General features: G+C 39.6%; 1 protein-coding gene across 4 annotated transcripts in view; it reads right to left on the bottom strand.

The window, feature by feature from the left end:
* Positions 1-23,771, bottom strand: part of FYN (FYN proto-oncogene, Src family tyrosine kinase) — a 181,574-nt gene that overhangs the window by 40,620 nt on the left and 117,183 nt on the right. For all 4 annotated transcript variants that reach the window (XM_050949697.1, XM_050949698.1, XM_050949699.1 and 1 more), the window contains 2 exons: positions 3,484-3,741; positions 3,011-3,107 (listed from right to left, as the gene is read on the bottom strand). In XM_050949697.1, the coding sequence (XP_050805654.1) occupies positions 3,011-3,107; positions 3,484-3,730 (344 nt within the window). In that variant the 5' untranslated portion in view covers positions 3,731-3,741. The remainder of the gene's footprint in view (positions 1-3,010; positions 3,108-3,483; positions 3,742-23,771) is intronic.

Genomic DNA, 23,771 nt, shown 5'->3' with positions numbered 1-23,771 from the left:
TGTTATCACAAAGTAGGTATCTCTTCGTTAGCGTCAGCAATGTCCACTCGAGGCAGTTAGATCTCAACACATTGGTGCACTCTACAATTCTCATTCCTGTAGTCCACACTCTGGCACAGTGTAGCCAAGCTAAAGATTCCTCTTTGTGGCTTTGGACAGTTTATAAACTCTGTCTCTATTTCCAAATCTGTAAAATGGAGATTTAAATTAAATTATACAGAATCAACAACTGTGAACTAAAAACCTTAAAGCTTCCAATAAGCAAACAGGAACTACAGAAATCAGATACAGGCAATGCTGTTTTGAACAAGCATTTAAATTATATGAAGAAGATGAACTGTCTTAAAACTATTTCTCTGTGAACTAGTTTCTGAGAGAACTTGTAAAATGCTTCGTAGGACAGCTCAGAAAACAGCTAAACTTAATAAAACAGGAGATGTTCTTTTTCATCTTTTGAGCTATTGATTTGTAATCTTAAAAAATCATATTCTGTTATTTATTTTATGACTGTGATTCCCGCCCTCCGTCTGTTTTCAGACTAGGTTGCAGGCAATCTCATCCATAACACAATCTTTATTCTAGAAATTTTGGTTAACACTATCTAACTTGGGTACCTAAAATAATGCACCTAAATAGAAGTATCTGGTTTTCAGGAGTTGAGCACACACAGCTATCACTGACTTCATAGAAGCTGTGGGTGTTCAGCAACTCTGAAAATTGGGCCATTTCTGTTTGTGCGCCTAACTTTAGGCAAAGTTTGAAAATCTTCCCCTGTATCTCCATAGAAAATATTTTTGGGAGATGACAAAAAGCTTTTATTAATAAATATAATTAAAATCCTCTATGAAATCTTTTCTTCTATTATTGCACAACAGAGACGTATTAGTTATTTTTTATTTTCAATGTATTATTGCACATAAATTCCACTAGATGGAGGTATTTTATTGTATCCATAAATATTACATACTGTATGTCATAAAATGTTCCAAAAGAGAAAAACATAAATCTTTCTCAATGTGCTGGTGAGGAGAGGAATTAAATTACATTTAATCTCAACCTACATCAAATCCAACATTAATTTTAGGGATCCATGAAACAGCTCAGATAAAGTTTATTACTGGTCTGAACTTTCACCCAGAAGATTAACCAAACCTGAACCTCTCTTAGACTGAAAAAGAAATCTGTTCAACTGAAAACAAAAACTCATTTTTGTGCACCTGTGTGCTTCATGATTCCAAGCAGCAACAGAAGAGCACAAAAGAGGCTTATCTTGCATTATATCCAGCCTGAACAGGAACATAAACAAAAGTATGAATTCTCACAACAAAGCCTGTTCTTGTAAGGTTTCCATCCTGATTTTCAACATTCCAGGAGCGTGGTTAGATATTGGAGGTTCCGAGCATGTAGGGTCTAATCCTGATGGTTACTAAGCACCCACAACTTCTAAGGCAGACAATGGGTAGCTGATTTTCTCTCTAGAAAACCTTCCTCCACACAATATGTACCAACATCATAATGCATGCATTGCTACCATTCATGTGTGGGTTATTTTACTCTGTCCTACAAATAATACAGCTTACTGTGAGCTCCCATTGACTTCATTAAGCGGAACGTTTAAGGAATTTATAATAGACTGAATTTTTTTGTGAGTTTCAAGCCATGATATAGCTTGCGGCAAGGCTTCAAGGCTAGGATAGCACCAGGCAATGTGAAAAAAGGGGGATAATGTAAAATCTTTTGTCAGATATTTTTTGCAACTGCTAATTTAGAAGTGGAAATGTTTTTAAACTGCTGCTCTCTTTAAAGTCTTAACTGAGGCATCTGTACTTTCATCTACATCAAAGCTCTCCAGCTGCACAGTTTCATGAAATGTTCCACAGAACTATCTGACTCTTTTCATTTTAATGGATGCTGGGCCAAATTGAGCCCTGAAGTTATTCTATTAAAGTTGATGGAGTTACATCAGGAATGAATTTGCCCTGCTGTCATAAAACAGAACGCGATACTCCTTTTGTTCCTTACTGTATACTTTTGGATATTAATCCATTTTTATTTCATTATGACAGCAACATTGCCCACAACAGGTAAAGCTTTCTACAAGTTATTCCAATACAGGATTCACAGTAAACTGCCAGCACAGTAATCTTTTAGAAGCAGATTTTAACCCCCAAATGAGTATCTTTTCATGGACAGTAGCTAAAATTCATTTTAAGAAATTGGCTTAAAGTGCAGTCCTACAATATGACTGTAGAAATGGTGCATTATTACTCAACAGATCTGCTCCCTGTGCATATTCAGAGTTTTAGCATCTTACTATAGTGACAAAATTATTATTGCTTTTTTACTCCTGTTGGCATACACAGCTGGACTGTATTCCTTCTTGTGAATCAAGTTTTTTTTCTTTCAAATTAAAGTCTCTTGTAAAATATAGAAGATAATGGAATAATGGGGGAGGGATAGCTCAGTGGTTTGAGCATTGGCCTGGCTAAACCAGGGTTGTGAGTTCAATCCTTGAGGGGGCCATTTGGGGATTGGTCCTGCTTTGAGCAGGGGGTTGGACTAGATGATCTCCTGAGGTCCCTTCCAACCCTAATAATCTATTAAAAAATATATATCAGAGGTGTGAACATAGCCTAATTTGGTTTGCAGCACTTTTATTACTGGTGGTGATGCACAGAAGCTTTCAGTTCCAAGACTGTGCTCTCAGTTCCAAGACTGAATTTGCTGTGAATTCTAAATTCCAATAGCTATGGAAATAATTGAAAAAGGCTCTCACCATGGAACCTCACGATGCCACTTTTCAAAAAAAATTGCAGTTCTGGAAATTTCCCCCCCATAATAAAGTCTGTAAAAAGCAATGGAAGACAAGCACAAGACCTAAAAAGCATATTTCTTTACTATATAACACCTTTTCTTTTACTGATTATACAAGTTGATAGAACTGTTGACATTATGTTATCTTTAATTATAAAACAGTAACTGACAAGCATGACACCCCGTTAAAACTCACGAGCTGTTAAGTATCTGAAATTTTTCTCCTTTCTGAAAACTTAAGTCATCTTCTGTTCTTGCTTCGTAGTCATAAAGTGCCACAAAGAGAGTTACACCTGAAAAAGGAGAAGATATCTGGACAACACTTTCATTGTGATACCATGCTATGAAGTGTGTGCAAAAAGGCTCAGTTTGGTTTGTAATTACTATAGTTAGTTAGGTTACCCCCATTGCTTACAACTAGTAACTACGATAAGTTAGTAGTTATATGGTTGAAGTTATGGTTATTTTACTCAGTAACTTAAAAGCTCAATGCAGTTTATTTCAATGATTAAATGTCAGGTGAATTTTTCCAAAGTATTTTCCCTAAGTCAATAGGCTCCTTTAGAGCTCAGAGACTACTCTGAAGTTAGTTGTACTGTATACTAAATAGATACATTTTTAAACAATGTGCTGAAATATACCATGAAATAAGCTTGTATTGGGACCTACCTGTTCCTCCTCTTGTACGCAAAGTCCCCGTATGAGAAGAGGAATTGACACCCCCAAAGACAGTCAGTCCCTGGCCTCCGGTTGCGTGGAAGTTGTTGTAGTTTGGAATGGAAGTCACACCGAAACTAGGGTAGTGCTGTGGTGTGGGATCTGTGCCATAGCGATATCCTGAACTCTGAGTTAAACTGCCGTCCCTCTCGTCTGTCAGTTTTGTTGCTTCTTTATCCTTGCATTGCACACAGCCCATTATCTAAAATCCTACAACAAAGAAAGAAGAAGAAAAAAGTGTTTTTACAGTGATGCTTGCTGGATCATAGGCACTACCAGGAACTAAGTTAGGCTGACCACTCGTCAGTGAAAGTTCAATTTTTGCCAATAGATGTAGATTTGCTTGAAGAGACTCCTGTGGCACTCTTCTCTTAAATCCATATTTAGGGATCTAAAGAGTGGCTTAATTTTCAAAAGCGCTGAGTACCCAATAACTCCTGATTTCACATGGAGATAAGGCAATGCGGATGCCATTATGTGACAGACAGACATGACGAAGCAGGGTAAGAATGACAGAGGGGACATTAAGCCACCAAACCCTAGAGCTATGGGAGAACGAACTGGCAACAGAAGAGGCTGAAAAACAAAGCTTTCTTGAGTTCAAATCTGTCCAGACTCCCTTGGTCCATATTATAGCAGCTAGCCCAAACTGCAGCCCAGCTACCCCTGGCTACACTGCAACTTTTAACATACTAGCTTGAGCACAGTCAGAGTGTCTGCCTGCTTGCACTTGGAAGTATGCTTCTAGCTGCAGTGCAGACATACCCAACGGAGTGGAGAGGGGGCTGCAGAGAGCTGGTTATGATTCCCTGATTTAAGGCTGCTTATGGAGTGTTAATTGGCCTTATCGGACTTGAGAATCCCATCCATATTTCAAACTAGTGTTATACTCTTCTTTGATACCCTGGAAATACCTCTTCCTTTAAAAAGATGTCCTGACACAGCTGTAAGTGCTACCAAGTCATTTCATTTATTTATCTCTCAAACACTACTTTTGCAGACAAAACCATCATTATTTAAATATAAATCTCATTAAAAGCTTGACATTTCAGTGGAAAATTACATTTTCTTAATTGTTCGGAAATTCTCTCCACAATTTTCATTAAATGATAATAAAATAGGTTTTATTGAAAAGATGCTCTTGTGGACACTCTATAAAACCTGCTGCCATTACTGCAACTTTGAACAGTGCCAAGTATTAAGAAACTGGAGAATCTCTCAAGAGGTAAAAGTTACAGCAGAACAACATTTTTCATTTGAAAACATTTGCGGTCATGCAGAGTTTACTACTTTATAATAAGTAACATTTTCAGTAACATTTTTCATTTTTTTAAAATGTCCCCTTTGACAAAAAGGTTGTTGCCCTCCTTCCTTTCTCTCCTCTGTTTTCCTTTTCCAACTTTGGCATGGAGAAAGGTAGGAAGGTGGAGGAGAAGGGAAAGAGAAAGGGTTAACCCAAAAAACGTTAAAAAAAAGTTTTTAACTAAAAATAAAAAAAGTACTTTCTCCCAGCAAATTAAAAAAATTTTTTTTATGAAGATAATGACTGTTTTTCTCCCAGCTCTACTAATACACACAGATCTTAAGCTGGTATAAACTGAAATAGCTCTATTGAGTTTGTGCATTGATTTATAGCAGCTGATGATCTGGCCCTACCTATTTGATTGGTATGTTCAGTCAGTCAATGAGAGAAAGTTAAAATTACAAATGCCTCAAAAGTAAAATTATTCATGTGAATAATTCTGAAAGAGTGAATAAATTAGAAAATCATACCACCAATGAATACATATACTGATCTTCAAGACAAATACTTTTGCATGTTAATCATAAACAAATATTAACAGAGGACCACTGAACTGTGAGTTCTTTCGCCTGTCCCACTCCAGTGGCTTTTTACCCTATTTACCTCCATTATCTTTTCTTGTTAGTGTGCAGCTTGTGAGTCAGAATTGGGTGCAGAATGAAAAAAGGTCTGATGGTATGGGCTTTTTCTTTCATTTGTCCTTTTCAGCTCAGTTACAATGTCTAGACAGCTCAAGTATAAAGACTGCCTGATTGTAGTACCTTGTAAAGCATGACAGAGGGTGTAACATACATGCATCTTTTCAAGCCAAGACTTTGAAAAGTTGTCCATTCCTGGCTCAAAGAAACAAACTAGGCAACAAATTATATCATGCATAGTTACATCTGGGAGAATGCACAAACACATTATTGGAAATGATTCAAGATTACTCCAGGGTTTTCACAGATAATAAATATCTCCATTCAACATCACTACTCTAGTTATATCAATGACTGGACTGCAAAAACTAATCTCCTTAGTTACCACAGAACAGACACACCAAATGTCAGGATTTTCAGTTTTGTAAGGTTGGAAACATGTTCACTAACGACAGAGCTGAAATCACTGTACAAAATCTGGAATGTACTGACACCAAGAGATCAACATACCACATTGTTCATCCAACATGCTATGCAACTTTTGGTAAATGAACAAGTTTCCATTAGGAAATGCAGTATTTCTCGCACATATAATTTATTGGATCATGTGGCGATTTCATAATTTGTCATTGGTGTTGCTACAAAAGCAAATAAATGGCTTAATTATGGTGAACTTTTCAAATGCAAACAAGCTGCATATGTTTCTGGTCTGTTTCGAAATATACAATTTCATGAGCAATATTAAAAGTTGATGTTTTATGAGACATTTTAGTGACAACTGAAAATATCTACCGCTGAACTTGCCTCTTTCTTGTCCATGTTAACTCTCTAGTAACTCCACTGCAGGATACTTAGTGTTAGCCTAGCCAAAGAAATTGCTTCCTTTCAAGTGGCAGAAACATTCTTGTTGAATAAAAAACACAAAATGAATTCTGTCATTACTGTTTATACTGTTGTAGCACGTTAAACTTCATTATTTTTGATTACTATCTAATTAGTCTCAATCTTCTTTTATCTACAAAAATAACACTATCCCACCTTTTCTTGAAGATTATTGATTCTGAAGACTATTCTAGACAGAAGCCTAGACTAAAGAACAACAAAAGCCACCTACCATAGGGCAACATTAAAAATAAAATTATCTATTCACAAATTCTGGTTTTACTAAGTGGGGTTTTGTATCAATATTGAGCTCTTCCTCACAGCTCTTTCCCTGACACCCCTCAGAGTATTTTTATGGAATGTGGTAGAGATGTTATCATTAAGATGCATTATAATTTTAGGACTTTAGCAAGCAAAGCATTTTTTAGGAGAGGGAGGATTAATCACACACTTTGCTAGAACCATTTCATTTTTATTGAAAAAGAAAAACAGTTTAACAAATGGGCTAGAAACATTGAATATGTTAATGATAACAAAAATATTTGTGTAAGCTCTTGTACTTGCTTTCCTCCCACTCTCTGCAGCCATACTAATTGTTTCCTGTTAGAGGAGAGAAGTGCAGCCAAATGAGCTGAATCGGACGTAAGCTGTCTCCTTGCCATGCTACAAAGTTTTGACCAGAAGAGTCAAGAAGCAGGTCAGCATTGTACACAATTACATATCTCAGTTAATGTCTGCACAGCAGCCCCTGTTTCATGTACATTAAACTAAGGAATATATTTAGGCTTGGAAGCATTTGATTTTTCGGTAAATGTCGATAAACAATGATTTCACTGTACCCATACAAACTGACTAAAAAAATATTTCCAATCAATAACTGTTGAAATTTACAGATAGGCACAGAAAAATGCTGCTTGAGAACTTATTAGAGTTTGACTGAGGCTAAAATTTTGATGTATCTTGACAGTGTGCTTTAACTTTTTGAATCTCAGTGTCTACTGTCATTATATAATTATCTCACCTAGATTTTTAAATGTTCACAGTTGCAGGAAAAAATGAATAAAACCTAAAAATATGCTTAAAATAAACACTGATATTATCCATTTAAATAATAATAAAAAAAATAATGACAATTGAATTCTGCCAAGACTAAATATGTTCCATATTAAGTAAAACACTATGGGATATTTGTTTATACCAGAAGTATTCTGACCACATGGGGTTGAGGCATGAGGTTGAAGTGCTGCTTATCACACAGTATCTCTGATTTAGGAAAACGTCCCTATTCAGGACATCACTCACATGTGTATTTAAGTTTCAATGAAGTCATTGCAAGTGAAGTATATACTAAAAGTGAAGCACACACATTCCACTATGGAAATAACTTGCCACAGTGCTTATGTTTTGGGGCCTAATCATGGAGAGTTTGTGCTATTTTAGTGGTGGTAGCAGTTATAACTATACCCCAACTGAATTTGATTCATTAGGAACACAGACTGAGATGTACATGTTAGGTTCCATGGTAGAGGCAGAAGCCCCATTTCTTCATGGGACAGCTATTAGCCAACTCCTTACCAGGAAGGGATGGGGCTTTGGGATATGATCATACAGTTCAATACTGCAATGGTTTCATTGTTCCCTATTCAGCGGAGCTTTGCCTTTAGTTTCTGAAGTCCAAAGGAAAAGGAGCACCAGAGCAATTTCTGTAATATTTTTCACTAAGGCACAAAGGGGTCTTAAAGAAGAAGTTTAACACTTCTTGCTTCTCAAACTACACCAAAGCTGACAAACCACAGCCTACTCTAGTTCTCGTACCTAAAAATCATCAGGAAGAAGTGGCTGGGACCAGGTCTGGAGTGGACATTTACCATGAATATATTTCTTCAGGCTATTAAAATCTTTATGAAGAGTCTTACAGCCCTCTACTGCAATTCTAAATTCTAGAGACTATACCACTATCTGCTACTCTTAAAATAATGTTCTAGTTGCAAATGCAGCTTTCACTAGAACTGAGAAAGTACTAGATGAAGGAAGATGAGGAGCAGCTCATAGGTCTATTGATTCTATGCCCCTATGGTGACCAGACAGCAAGTGTGAAAAATCGGGACGGCGGTGGGGGGTAATAATTGCCTATATAAGAAAAGAACCAAAAATCAGGACTGTCCCTATAAAATCGGGACATCTGGTCATCCTGCATGCCCCCTACACTCAAATATATTGCCATGGTGACAGAATCCTACAGATCAAAACTGAAGCTATTCAATGGCACAAAGACACAGAGATGCAGCAGGGACACATTCTTCCTCTCTCCTGTTTGGTTTTTTATTTTGGCAACTAGAGTTGACCACAATGTAAATTCCTTGGAGAATTTCTTTCAATGGAGAAGGTGAAAAGGCAGGAGGTAGTAAATGATTAACATAACTGCTTCTTTTAATTAACTTTTAGAGGCTGATTGGAAATTACTGGCAGGGAAACTGCAGAAAGAGCTCTTGGGTTCTAGTGAAGGCCAACTATATAGGAAAAATGAAAATCTGGGCTTTTACTCAGTTTATAGAAATTTCCTCATTAACCCAGCCAAAGACAGCATCCAAACACAGAAGTTTAAAATTTTTCCCTTGGGGATATCCTCTTGATATTTGCAGTTTTGCTGAAAGTATCCCAGGATGCATCATTCTGTGACAAAGATACCAAGTTGAATGAGTTATAGCAGACTTCTTACATACAGAAGGTCACATTCTGAGTTATTGTCCTTCCTGGTTTACTGACAAAGTAGGATTTTTGTCAAGAAGAACTAAGTGATTTTTAAAAAGTAACCTCAATCTTTTTGTGTGTGGCATACCACATGCAATCTGGTTAAAGGGGATAAACAAACACTGACATTTGCACTTCATTTAATTCATTCTGCCTTAATTGATCTTTTGGGCCCATTGCAGACTAAAAGTAATGGCCTCAATTTTCAAGAGCAATAAATGATTGTGTGCTCAATTTTTGGGAATCCAGCTTGATGTGATTTTCAGAAAGTCCTGAGCATCAACTCTGACAATCTTTAAACAGCTGATTCAAGTTGGACACCAAACACAAGGCGTTCAAAGTTAGCCACCTTTGAAGATTCAGGCCAATACTTGTAGTACATAAGAACGGCCATACTGGGTCAGACCAAAGGCCCATCTAGCCCAATATCTTGTCTTCTGACAGTGGCCAATGCTAGGTGCCCCAGAGGCAACGAACAGAACAGGTAATCATCAAGTGATCCATCCTCTGTCGCCTATTCCCAGCTTCTGGCAAAAGGAGGCTATGGCCACAATTCCTGCCCATCTTGGCTAATAGCCACTGATGGACCTATCCTCCAGGAACTTATCTAGGTTTTTTTTGAACTGTGTTATAGCCTTGGCCTTCACAACATCCCTGGCAAGGAGTTCCACAGGCTGACAGTGTGTTGTATGAAAAACTACTTCCTTTTGTTTGTTTTAAATCTGCTATTAATTTCTTTTGGTGACCCCTAATTCTTGTGTTATGAGAAGGAGTAAATAACACTTTCTCATCTACTTTCTTCACACCAGTTATGATTTTATAGACCTCGATCATATCCCCCTTAGCTGTCTTTTCCAAGCTGAAAAGTCCCAGTCTTATTAATCTCTCCTTATACGGCAGCTGTTCCATACCCCTAATCATTGTTGTTGCCCTTTTCTGAACCTTTTCCAAGTCCGATATATCTTTTTGGAGATGGGGCAACCACATCTGCAGTATTCAAAATGTGGACATGCCATGGATTTATATAGAGGCAATATGATATTTTCTGTCTTATAATCTAACCCTTTCTTAATGATTCCCAACATTTGTTTTTTTGACTATTGCTGCACATTGAGTGGATGCTTCCAGATAACTATCCGCAATGATTCCAAGATCTCTTCTTGAGTGGTAACAGCTAATTTAGACCCCATCATTTTATATGTATAGCTGGGACTATGTTTTTCCATGTGCATGACTTTGAATTTATCAATATTGAATTTCATCTGACATTTTGTTGCCCAGTCACCCAATTTTGAGAGATGCTTTTGTAGCTCTTCACAGTCTGCCTGGGACTTAAATATCTTGAGAAGTTTTGTACCATCTGCAAATTTTGCCACCTCACTGTTTACCCCCTTTTCCAGATCATTTATGAATATGTTGAATAGGATGGGCCCAGTACAGGTCCCTGGGGGACACCACTATTTACCTCTCTCCATTCTGAAAACTGACCATTTATTCCAACCCTTGGTTTCCTATCTTTTAACCAGTTACTAATCCAGGAGCGAACCATCCCTCTTATCCCATGACAACCTACTTTGCTTAAGAGCCTTTGGTGAGGGACCTTGTCAAAGGCTTTCTGAAAATCTAAAAACACTATGTTCACTGGATCCCCCTTGTCCACATGCTTGCTGATCCCCTCAAAGAATTCTAGCAGATAGGTAGCATCCTGGGCTTGCTCCACCCATTCAGTTTTCTTAGATTTACTCTGGTATTTACAATAGTAACTTTTTTTTTTTAATCTTGAATGTTCTTTTTTTTTAAAGTTCTAAACCAGCATAATATATGCAACATAAGGGGTCAACTCTCACTATTTTTTTTTTTTAAATTCTCCAAAGTTTACTGAAGACTGCCTTCATTTTGGTTCTATCAGTGATTCTACAGTTTGCCGGAATTAGAGAACACATCATGAAGATGCCCTGCAAATATTAAAATTTACCACTTTTGAACACAATCTATTGTTTCTCAATCTTTTAGAAAGCGTTTTATTATCCATTTATTTTTATACCACCTAACAGGATCATTGGCAAGCACCCAATCTTCTGTGATTTTTTTTAAAGTGTCTGTGACTTGACAATGAGATTTTTAAAGGATACGTAGAAAATTAAACAGATATATTGATATTTCTGAGCAAAAGGCCATACCTGCCATAGTCAAAACCTTACTGTGTAACAATGAAAAATCAGTGAAGGTGTCTAAACAACAGACACATGAGAGAAACAGGAACAATAAAAGATCTAGCTGCATGAATTTGATTTTTAAAAGAGCTGTCCTTTAAAGCTCCATCCCCAGGATTTACTGTTTTGTATGAGCACAAAGGTTTCAGCATTTTATAATTACCTGCTTGCCCGAAGCAACTATGAGTTTGAGTAGCATGAATAAGCTGATAATAAGTGACAATTCACATCTATTGGAGGTACTGCTGGAAGATGTGTCAAAATGAATTCCTACAGCTGCACTATGCCGGCCCAAAGCAAAGGTCATTTGACAAGCTGAGTGCTCCTATTATTTTCAGTTGTCTATAAGGAACTCCTCAAAGTTTAATATGAAGGAATTTTCTAAAATGAAGCCAAGGAACATTTTAGAAGAATGAGAAGCTCCTACTACACCCAACCAGCAGAACTGGTGGGTGCCAAATCCATTGTGTCATTCTTTGACACTTGAATGGTGTCAGAAGAGGAAGCCTCCAGAGAAAACATGGTAAACTGTTGGTATATACACAATACAAGAGAAAGCTAATAATATTTAGTTTGCATCATATGCCCTTGCTTGACTGCTTACCTTTTTCCTTTAATGGCATTTTCTCTGTCTCTCATGCCTGACTTTAGTTGTGCCACGTATTTCTGTCCCTGGTCAGCCAGCACTGGAGCCCAGAGATTGGAGAGGATGCATGTATATAAGAGAGGTCAAGGGACAAAATGCTACCTGACTGGCCCTCTCTTCCAGAGTGATCAATAGCAGAGATGTCCATGAATACAGATTGGTGGCAACTGAATCAAAGGAGGAACGATTTAGATGATGGTCTGAGAAATATATGTATCTTCCTAATGTTGATATTCAGTGGAGCACCTCTCAGATTCCTGTATTGTTTTAAGGTAATAATCTAAGGCTATATTCACTATCAGCAAGAGAGGAACAGGAAAGTCAGTGTTCCATCTGGACAGTAGTGGCAAAAACTGACTTCACTTGCTGTGCTTGCTTAAGGAACAGTTGTTGTGGTGGAACTGGCCTGTTGCCGAAGGGTTGGAGGTCACCTGGCAAATCCACAAGAAAACACATTAGCACAAAGTGTCCATTTGAGCAGGCGTAATCAAAAACTCCCCAATGAAACAAATGAAAGAAGAGGAGGCTCACCCTCCAAACTCCAACAAAAGACCACTTTTCCACTTTTTCTAGTTTCTATAGCGTTTCCTTGCCAGATCAGTTTGTGAATGTTATGGTCTCATCTTTTTTAGAAACAGTGAATTCTTTTTCATTCTCTATAGCATGCCAGTTTCAGCCAAAACTGCATGTCTTAAAGGAACAGTAACTGGAGTCAAACCTTGTATATTGTTCTGGGTAGTTGTAGTTTTACTTGATTTATTAAAAGCAAGCACCATTGAAATCCACAGCTCAGAAGGTCTGTAAATTAGACATGTTCTGCTGCATTGTTCAGAATCCAAGCTTATAAATTGTAATTTTTCCTTAAAGAAAAGGGGATTTATGTACAGCTACCCTGGCAAAGAATGCCTTCAGTCTTTAAAAGAGTGCACTACTTCAGTATGAGGCTGACTTAGTCTAGAGATGAGAATTTCTTTCCTTTAAAAGCCTTATTTAAGAGTTAACAACAATAACTAAGCAAGGTAAACACACTGCTTATTGTATGACATTTTAATTTAAATAATTAATAGAACTCTGGGTGAAATGTTGGTTTAGAGTGTGAAGACACATGTAACAAAAATATCCAAGTTACATTCTAACTCTACCCAGCTGTCTGTGCTACTCAGTACGCTGGGCTTAAGAAGGTGGGTGGACAGTGTAAAGGAACATTTTGAGCCACTGATTCTAAGGCTTGTCTACACTTGGAATGCTACAACAGCACAGCCGCTCCGCTGTAACACTTTGGCATAGACTCTACCTATGCCGATGAGAGAGTTTTCCCATCAACATAGATAATCCACCTCCTTGAAGGTGGCAGGTAGGCTGAGGGAAGAATTCTTCCATCAACCTAGCTCTGTCTATGCTGGGGTTAGGTTGGTTTAATTATGTTGCTCAGCGGTGTGGATTTTTCACACCCCTGTGGGAGGTAAATACATTGACCTACCTTCTTAATGCAGGCCAGGCCTACCTTTTAATGTACATTTTAAAAATATTCCTTTCACTCAACATGCATAGTTGGTCTTCAAAAGAACCACCATTAAAAAGGGCAGAATCATTTAGTCTCTGAGAGAATTGAAATGGAGGTTTCTACTGATTATTCTCCCCCTCCCCCCCTATCAGGAAATAGAAAGATGATTGGAGGTATTTGCCCCTTTAGTTTTTTTTTTTTCTGTGCAGATTCACTCTGTTCTGAATTTTTCTCTGTTCTTATTTTTTAGAAACTTTTCAGGATTAATAAGAGTTTAATTCAATTCATGTGAACTAGTTTGCTTCTTTATGATGTACAAGAGGCAGACAGAAAGATTTTCTTCCCCTCAATGTTTTTTTCGGATTGCCTTTTTCACATGAGAAATTCAGATGTCCCCTATCCTGTTTCTCATGGAAGCCTCTTTGATTGAAGCATTAATAGGATATGACATCAAGGAAACTATGCAGGCTGACACTTGACAGAGAGGGGGAGATTTACATTCAGATAATTTAAAACTCTTATTGTTTTTGTTCACGCCTATTTGGCTCAAATGCCTGAATAGTTAGCATAAAAACTCTTTTGTTAGGGATTCAGCACCTATCCCCTTTCACCTTGAGATCGAGAGCTCAGTCCATGTATTTAGGTCCTTCAAGGGTAAGCCCTAGCAAATCCCATGTGAAGACCAGATATGACTGACATTCTTTGGGGGGTGGGGAAATCAGTACAGAGCTTTTAAGCTTTTATATTATAAATACTCTCTCTTTCTCCTACCCACCCAATCATGAAGCAGCCGAAGAACATAGCAGACAGTGCAGATCACAGGAATGATGTGCTCTCTATGCCCAGTTGCATTCTGTACTAACGACAATTTCAAGATTGATTAAAGGTGCAGCCCTATGACCTCAAGGTGATAAAGGCCTGCATTAATCATAGCAAGGTCTGTATCTGAAGGAAAAGTTTACAGTACATACCAGTAACACACAGAAACTATGACTTTGTCTACACTGAAATGCAGAAACAGTTTAGTACTTCTCTAGCAATAATTGTATTTAAAACTCAGCTATTACTCTTGTGGTTTCAAGTCTCCAGAAAACAGTTTTTGCATCTTTATAGTAACAATTAAATTTAAAGATTTGAGCCTGGCCTGGTGTTTTAACCATACCACCAAACTATTGTCAAACATTTAATTTGCAAAAGTTTTCAGGTAACATGGGTTAAACCCTGTTTCCTTGAGCACTGGCTTAAGATGGATATGCATGGTTCATGGAGATGAGACACAGAGTTCAACCCATTTTAATTGACATTTTCAGAACTGGAAAAACAGTGAAAAAAGAAGAGTTTAAGGATTACAGTGAAAGACTACTGCCTGTTGATTCAAAGCGTGATCAGTGGCTGGATGTGGAAATGATAGATTGTATCTTATACAGTGTAGTTTTGTCCCTGCCATGTTCAGGAAATTAGAGACAAGCCGGGTGAGGGGTAGTATCTTTAATGGGATTTGGACCAACTTCTGTTGGTGAGAGACAGGCTTTTGAGCCACACATAGTTCCCTGTCGCTTGAAAGCTTCTCTCTCCCACCAACAGAAGTTGATCAAATACAAGATATTATCTCATCTACCTTGTCTCTCTAGAATCTATCTTAGTCTACGCTGCACATTTTCTTGAGATCTGCCACCAGCCCACTATATTACCTGCACAGTTCCACTAGGGGGACTGCAACAGTGGGAGTGCTAGTATACACAATCTGTTTGTGCTTCCAGTCCTGTCTCAGTTTGACTAGTGGTTCTCAATCCTCTTTTACTGTGTGACCTGCAAAATGGCCAAGAAGTCATCCCACAAACCATCACATCCCACAATTTTTGCAGCAGCAAAAAATGATGCATTTCACCTGAACGTTTTCAGCCATTTTGTGGAGGGGGAGGGGGTGTGCTATTAGATGTGGGAGCCAGTGGATGGGGCTGCTTCTCCTTCACGTCTCTCCTGCACAGTGCTCAGCTCCAAAGGCTGGTAAGTGCCACTAAGCCTGACCCACAACTCCTTGAAGCACTGACTCTCCTGCACTAGAGCTGAGAAAGCAGCTGTTCTGAGATTGGGTGTTAGGCAGGAGGGGCACAGCAGGGATGGAGGCAGCAGCCACAGCAGCAGGAGGAAATAAGAAACTGCTTTCCCTTCCAGGCTTCTATTGAGCTCTAGTGACCCAGGGATTTTGACGCTTGGGTTTCCTGCGTTGTGACCCCCATTAGCTGAGCAATACCAGCCTAAATCTACACAGGATGCTGCAGCATGAAAGCTGACCACGCTTATTTAGTTTTCACAGTTGCTACTAGGAACCTGAGGGGCAGCATCAGAACTGGCAAGAAATCAGATCAATTTAACTCTCCTGAAAGCATAAGCAGCAACAGGGAAAGGCTCACATGGGCACAAGTGCTGATGGTGACAGAACAGACTCTGTGTTCACATCCTATGGACTATAATAGTAATGTTTGTACAAGGTAGGCCTTGTGAGATATAATTTAAAAAACTCAATTTTCTGATCAATAATATCATGGCAAAATGTATGTGCCAGCATTATATGTCAAGTTATAAACATAAGCTGAAAACATGACTAAAAGTATGTTTTCCAGATAAGTGTGAAGTGACCAAACGGGTCCTCCGAGACAAAGGATAAGCTCAGCCAGGTGTAACTAAGGCTGATGGATCATTACCTGCTAAGTGGCTATTTTGGGGCAGGAAAGGGGCCAGAGGTTAAAAAAAAAAATCTACATTTTAGCAAAGAAAAAGCATGGCGTTCCCTTCTACACAGACTGCTCGTCACCTTGCTCCCAGCTGGAAATGCTTCTCAAAGGGGGAGGACAGGACTACAAGAAGGAAGGGGCAGAAACCCCAAGACACCCTTCTTTCTCTCCCTGCCTATCACATTGACTGCACCTCAAGAGAGGAAGAAAGTAGCCATTAGACTCTCGAGGAGGGGTCCTGACTGAGAGTTTGGTTAGTGATCTGCTGGAGCATGTGGTAAGAAAACTTTGTTTTGAATTTAATACAGTTTGCTAAGTTAGGCACCTGTAAGCATTTTATCTTTATTTTTCTTGTAACCACTTCTGGCTTTTGTGTCTCATTCCTTGTACTCACTTAAAAAAAATCTCTTTGTAGTTAATATACTTGTTTTATCTAATCCAGTGTGTTTAAGTTGAAGTGTCTGGGTAACTCCATCTGGGGTACCAATTTGTGTGCATATTATTCCCTTCAAGGAGTAACTGACAATATATTTGTACTGTCCAGGACATACACTTCTGGGGACAATCTGGAACTGGGACTGTGTTGGGGTCACCCTGTGGTAATTTTTAAGGCTGGTAAGAGCCACGATCTGTCTGGCTGCAGCACACACACAGACATAGCTGGGAGTGACTTACATGCTGCAGGCTGTTTCTGAGTAGTCTGGTTGGAGGCTACAGCAGCAAAATATTGTAAAGGGCACCTCCACAGGGGTGACACAGCTATTCAGTTTGGACTGAACTCTAATATGTCACAGTGGTGGGGGAGGCAAGCGTATCCCCTCCTCAGTTTATTATCCAGTCAGAATCCCCACCCCACATGACTGCAGGACTCCCACATTCTCATTTCTGGCTCTTAATCTCACAATCTTCCCAGTTGTTTAGGTGCTTGTGTTTCTGCAGGAGTGGAACGTTCCATGAGGGAGGAGAATGACCCACCAATGAGAAGCAGGAAAAATACCCCATCAGTCACCTCGCAGCAGTTGGTTGGCTCTGGGTTGAGGAGCATAGACAGAGGAGATGGACTATCAAATTGATCAGGTACTAGCTAGACAGAGGAGATGGACCATCAAATTGATCAGGTACTAGCTAGAGGGTGTGAAAAATGGATGCCCTGCTATCCCCACAAGCAAGATCTATGAACAGCAGCCTGACCGGAAGCCCAGCACCTTCCTTTTCCAGATGATTAGAAGGGGATTTTGTCTTTTCACCGATGCATTGCTCCTCCCTCCATTTTAGTCCTTGGTTTATTAGGTATTTGGTAAATTGTTTTAAAGCACTCTGTGGGAGCCTTTGGGCAAATGTGGGAGAGGTTCATGAGGTTAGTTAGTTTCAGGAGCCCAAAGTGAGTTTGTGTATTTCATGGATCAGTGGGAACTGTGTTCTCCACACTGTACTAATTAGAGGATGTTAATGTTACAGCCCCCAGTTACAGAGCCTGGCTCTTTAAATTGTAAAGATTTAGGCTTTTAGCTCTGGCAGTCCCCACTTCAGTCCCTGATGTGTCAGCCAAGATAGTATCTGTCACATTTGCAGGGATGGCAATTAAACACCACCACAAAAACCTGAGGCAATGTGAGCTGGAGTCATTCTAAGACAGTATACTGGGTCTCCTCCCTGACATAGGTTTGATATAAGTGCCTAGAAACAGCACTTTAGATGTCTGCACCCACAAGGATACACCACTGTCAAACTGATGAAAATACCTCTGAAGATCCAGAAAACTCCAATGGAATGGAGGATGACTGCTCAGCCCAACCTGTGAGATTATCAAGGTTGGCCACAAAGAGCTCTCCAACTGTTCAAAGATGATCCTTGTTGGGGACTGTACACTAATAAGACTGTAAAAAAACATTCTGCAAGGGACAAGTAGACAACAGGATGCTGTGCTGTCCTCCCAGAGCCAAAACACAAGATCTGACTGCAAGACTGGATAGGCTTCTGAAGCTGGCAAACAAGGCTTCACTGGTGATGGTGTATATCAGTACTAAAGGCTGCTTCACAGGATAATAGGCTAGTTCAGGAAACTTGGAAGGCTCCTGAAGGAGAAGGATGTCCAAGTGATCTTCTGAAAGATCCTTTCTGTCCTGCAATGGACAACAGAAGATTCTGGAAGCGAACTGCTGGCCAGGTAAGTGGTGAAGGGTAGAGGGTTTTGGTTCACTGGAATACTGGTCCACCTTCTATGGAGAGAGGAGCCTGTACAGTTTGGAAGGCCTCCAACTCAGCAGAATGGGAACCAATCTTCTAGGGGACAGGTACTAGATGAGTCAGGAGGAGATTAAAGTAAAAACCAAAAGGGGAAGGTGAAAAAAAGAGAACAAATGAGTGTTTATTTAGCACAAAATCAAGATGTCAAGCACAAAATGAATCAAGGCAGCAACGGCTGTAACAAGAAGAAATTCTTTAATTACCTGTACACTAATGCTAGGAGCCTGGGTAACAAACAAAAGAAATTGTAATTGCTCATTTATGAGCATAAATCCAGCCTAACTGGCTACTAAAACCTGGTGGGAAGATTCACTGATTATAACATATTTTGAAAAGAGAAAATAGGCAAAAGGAGAGGGAAAGTAGCACACTGTCAAAAATGGCAGAGATAAGTTGGAAGCAAATGATCTTTTACATTTGGAAAAAAGCCAGATGATGTATTTAACATCACTCTGTGTTACCATTGGAACGGAAACAGCAGCTACTCAAATTAGACATTTTTAAATCAGCAGATTGGGATACTTTGCATCCAAGAGTTCTAGGAGAGCTAGCTGAAGAGCTCTCTGGATTGTAAATGTTAAATTTTCAGTAAGTGTTGAAACACTGGGGAAGTTCCAGAGGATTGGGAGAAAGCTAATGTGCCATTTTAAAAAAAAGGATCAGTGGGATACCTCAAGTAATTATAGGCCTGTCAGCCTGCCTCCCATCCTCGGCAAAATAATGGAATGGGTAAAATGGGACTCAGTTAATAAAGAATTAAAGAAGAGCAATATAAGTAAGGGGAAAAATGGAAAATAGATCCTGTCAAACTAACTTGACTTTTTTTTTTAAATGAAATTAGAAGCTTGAAGGCATTTGACCTGGTGTTGCATGGCATTTTGATTAAAACATTAAATTACAAAATCAACAAGCCACACGTTAAATGGATTACAACACGCTAACTGATAGGCCTCAAAATGTAACTGTAAACAAGGAATCATCAAGCAGGTGGCTTTCTGGTGGGGTCCTGCAGTGATTGGTTCTGGCTATACACTATTTAACATTTTTATCAATGACCTAGAAGAAAATATAAAATTGTTACTTATAAAATTTGCGGATGACAAAGTTTGGGGAGTGCTAAATAATGAAGAGGACAGGTAACTAACAGAGTAATCTGGACTGTTTGGTAAACTAGAAACAATCAAAGAATTTGCATTTCAATATGGCGAAATATCAGGTCATACATGTAAGAACAAAGAATGCAGGCCGTACTTACAGAATGGGGGATTATTTCCTGGGAAGTAGTAACTTTTTGGCATCACGTGGATAAATCATCTGAACATGAGTAACTGGATGTATAAACAGGGGAATACTACCTTTGTATTTGGCACTGGTGTGACTACTTCTGGAATACTGTGTCCAGTTCTAGTGTCAACAATTCAAGAAGGCCACTTCCCTCAGATCCCACTGAGGAATACACTAAGAAACTGCAACATCTACTCAGGACACTCCCTACACTAACACCGGAACAAATCAACATACACTTAGAGCCCCAACCAGGGTTATTCTATCTACTACCCAAGATCCACAAACCCAGAAATCCTGGACGCCCCATCATCTCGGGCATTGGCACTCTCACGGAACGACTGTCTGGAAATGCGGACTCTCTACTCAGACCCTATGCCACCAGCACTCCCAGCTATCTCCGGGACACCACTGATTTCCTGATGAAACTACAATGCATTGGTGACCTTCCAGAAAACACCATCCTAGCCACCATGGATGTAGAGGCTCTCTGCACGAACATCCCACACACAGATGGAATACAAGCTGTCAGGAACACTATCCCTGATGATGCCACAGCACAACTGGCTGCTGAGCTCTGTGCCTTTATCCTCACACACAACTATTTCAAATTTGATGACAATATATATCTCCAGATCAGTGGCACAGCTATGGGCACCTGCATGGCCCCACAATATGCCAATATTTTTATGGCCGACCTGGAACAATGCTTCCTCAGCTCTCGTCCACTCACGCCCCTTCTCTACCTACGCTACATTGATGACATCTTCATCATCTGGACCCATGGGAAGGAGTCTCTGGAAAAATTCCACCACTATTTCAACAGCTTCCACCCCGCTATCAACCTCAGCCTGGACCAATCTACACGAGAGGTCCACTTCCTAGACACCATGGTGCAAATAAGTGATGGACACATTATAACCACCCTATACCGAAAACCTACTGACCGCTATGCCTACCTTCATGCCTCCAGCTTCCATCCCGGGCACATCACATGATCCATTGTCTACAGCCAAGCACTGAGGTACAACCGCATCTGCTCTAACCCCTCAGACAGAGACCAACACCTACAAAATCTCCACCAAGCATTCTCAAAACTACAATATCCGCACGAGGAAATAAGGAAACAGATCAATAGAGCCAGACGTGTACCCAGAAGCCTCCTACTGCAAGACAAACCCAAGACAGAAACCAACAGGACTCCACTGGCCATCACATACAGTCCCCAGCTAAAACCCCTCCAACGCATCATCAGGGACCTACAACCCATCCTGGACAATGATCCCACACTTTCACAGGCCTTGGGTGGCAGGCCAGTCCTCGCCCACAGGCAACCTGCCAACCTGAAACATATTCTCACCAGTAACTGCACACTGCACCATAGTAACTCCAGCTCAGGAACCAATTCATGCAACAAACCTCGATGCCAACTCTGCCCACATATCTACACCAGCGATACCATCACAGGACCTAACCAGATCAGCCACATCATCACCGGTTCATTCACCTGCACGTCCACGAATGTAATATGCCATCATATGCCAGCAATGCCCCTCTGCTATGTACATCGGCCAAACTGGACAGTCGCTACGGAAAAGGATAAACGGACACAAATCAGACATTAGGAATGGCAATATACAAAAACCTGTAGGAGAATGCTTCAACTTCCCTGGCCACACTACAGCAGACCTTAGGTGGCCATCCTGCAGCAAAAAAACTTCAGGACCAGAATTCAAAGAGAAACTGCTGAGCTTCAGTTCATCTGCAAATTTTACACCATCAGCTCAGCATTAAACAAAGACTGTGAATGGCTTGCCAATTACAGAACCAGTTTCTCCTCCCTTGGTTTTCACACCTCAACTGCTAGAACAGGGCCTTATCCTCCCTGATTGAACTACTTCATTATCTCTAGCTTGCCTGCATATATATCCCTCCTCCTGGAAATTTCCACTACATGCATCTGACGAAGTGGGTATTCACCCACGAAAGCTCATGCTCCAAAACGTCTGTTAGTCTATAAGGTGCCACAGGACTCTTTGCTGCAATTCAAGAAGGATGTTGATAAATTGGAGAGAATTCAGAAAGGAGCCATGAAAGTGACTAAAGGATTGGAAAACATGATTGCCAATGAAAGTCTCACAGAGTTGAATCTGTTAAGGGATGACTTGATCACAGTCTACAAGTAATGACATGGGGTTAATCAATCTAGTAGACTAAGCCATTTTAAGTTGAAGCTAGACAAATGCAGACTTGAAATAAAAGGTGCACATTTTTAAACAGAAAGGGTAATTAACTGTTGGAACAATTTACTAAAGATTGTGGTGTATTTGCATCACTAGAAATTTTAAAATTGAAATTGAATATTTTCCTAAAGTTATGCTCTAATTCAGCCACAATTATTGAACTTGAAGGAGCAAGAACTATTTCAGAGAAGTCCAGTGGCCTGTGTTATACAGAAAGTCAACTTAAGGGATCATAATGGTTCTTTCTGGCTTTAAAAATCTTGCACCACCAGAGTTAGTGTTCCACTAAAGCCCTCTCTTGGACAACTGTGAATACCTGTCATCTCTCCTGCTCACTGTGTATGAAAGACCATTAAGGCAATGGTTTTCAACCTGTTTTCATTTGCGGACCCTTACAAAATTTCAAATGGAGGTGCGGACCACTTTGGAAATCTTAGATAGTCTGCAGACCACATGTTGAAAACCACTGGACTAAGGGGTCGACCCAAGCACTACTCTCTAGCATCCTGAATGGCCTGGGAACTGTCTTTCTCATATATCACTTTTCTCTACACCCTGCTGAGGAAGCTAAGTGATGCCAAAAAAGCTCTCAGCTGTAAAGTCCCAGGGTTGAATTCTAGCAGGCGGGCTGTAAGTCTTGGGGTTGAATTCTCAGTGGAGGGCCCTTGGCTATTGAATTTGTTCCCTCATGCAGTCTGCCAATACTTAAATTTGGTGATTTTTAAGGACAAAGTACAAGCTCCTGTTCACTTTGTCTTTCTGAATTTGGGCTCACAGCCAGAAGGTCTTAATCCCATCAATGAGCAGGGGTGGTAAGGGCTGGGGGCAAGGACTGTTGATTGATCTGTGCCAATTGTTGGCACCAGATCGTTTTAAATTTCTGGAATGAATCTACTTATCACAATTGATTGCTTCAATACAAAAATTCTGTAAATAAAACAAATGGAATAATCTAACTTACTTGAGCTAAAATTTGATTCATACATTCCATTCCAGAGATTCAGAAAGCATTATTTCATATAAACATTTCATTATATTTAGTCAGTCTCAATTTGTCAGGTTCATTAAAAGGGGAGAATGTGTTTGGCACTTTCAGTCACTTTGGCAAAAAGATGTCTGCTAAAATACAGCATGTATCAATTAATAAAAAATACCACTGTACTGTTGCAGAAACACCGAAATAGTATCCCAATTAAAAACAAAAATTATTGTCATGGAAAGTTTCTGCTTTAAAAAGTAAAACACTGCACACTAGCTAAGCTACAGCAGTAAATGTGATCACAGTTTTAGGAAGAATGGAAAAAAACTGTGTAAGCATGATGACGGTAAACACTTTCTCCTATATCTTGAACAACTGTCAACAAGTTTCTTGAGACATAAATTGTGCCATTGGCGATTCTTTTTCAAAACTTTTGTTAAGCTTATGTGAGTTTCAGCAGACTGTAAAATGGATCAGATCATAGCCTCAGAACTACTGACAGAATTGTGCTGTATAACAATGGCACACTGACTATGTTGTATTTAGGTGTGTGTCAAGAGGATGCTTTTCTGATTGTTGGATTCCAGCACTGTGTATTGTTATCTCAGTGATCTTTGTCCACCTAGGATCTCTCCCTTTTCCTGGGTGACTCCCATTTCCTCAGTATAGCCCAGGTGATTCAATGTCCTGTTATACAAGAGTATAATTCTGGTGTTCTGCAGATTTGTTATTCATGTTAAATGATGTATTATTTGCACCTAGATACCACAGAATAGGTAGGATAGAAAAATTGAATTTACTGCAAGAGACCATGT

This window comes from Gopherus flavomarginatus, chromosome 4, assembly GCF_025201925.1.
Source record: "Gopherus flavomarginatus isolate rGopFla2 chromosome 4, rGopFla2.mat.asm, whole genome shotgun sequence".
NCBI classification, from domain to species: Eukaryota; Metazoa; Chordata; order Testudines; family Testudinidae; genus Gopherus; species Gopherus flavomarginatus.
This window is presented reverse-complemented; position numbering and strand designations above follow the sequence as displayed.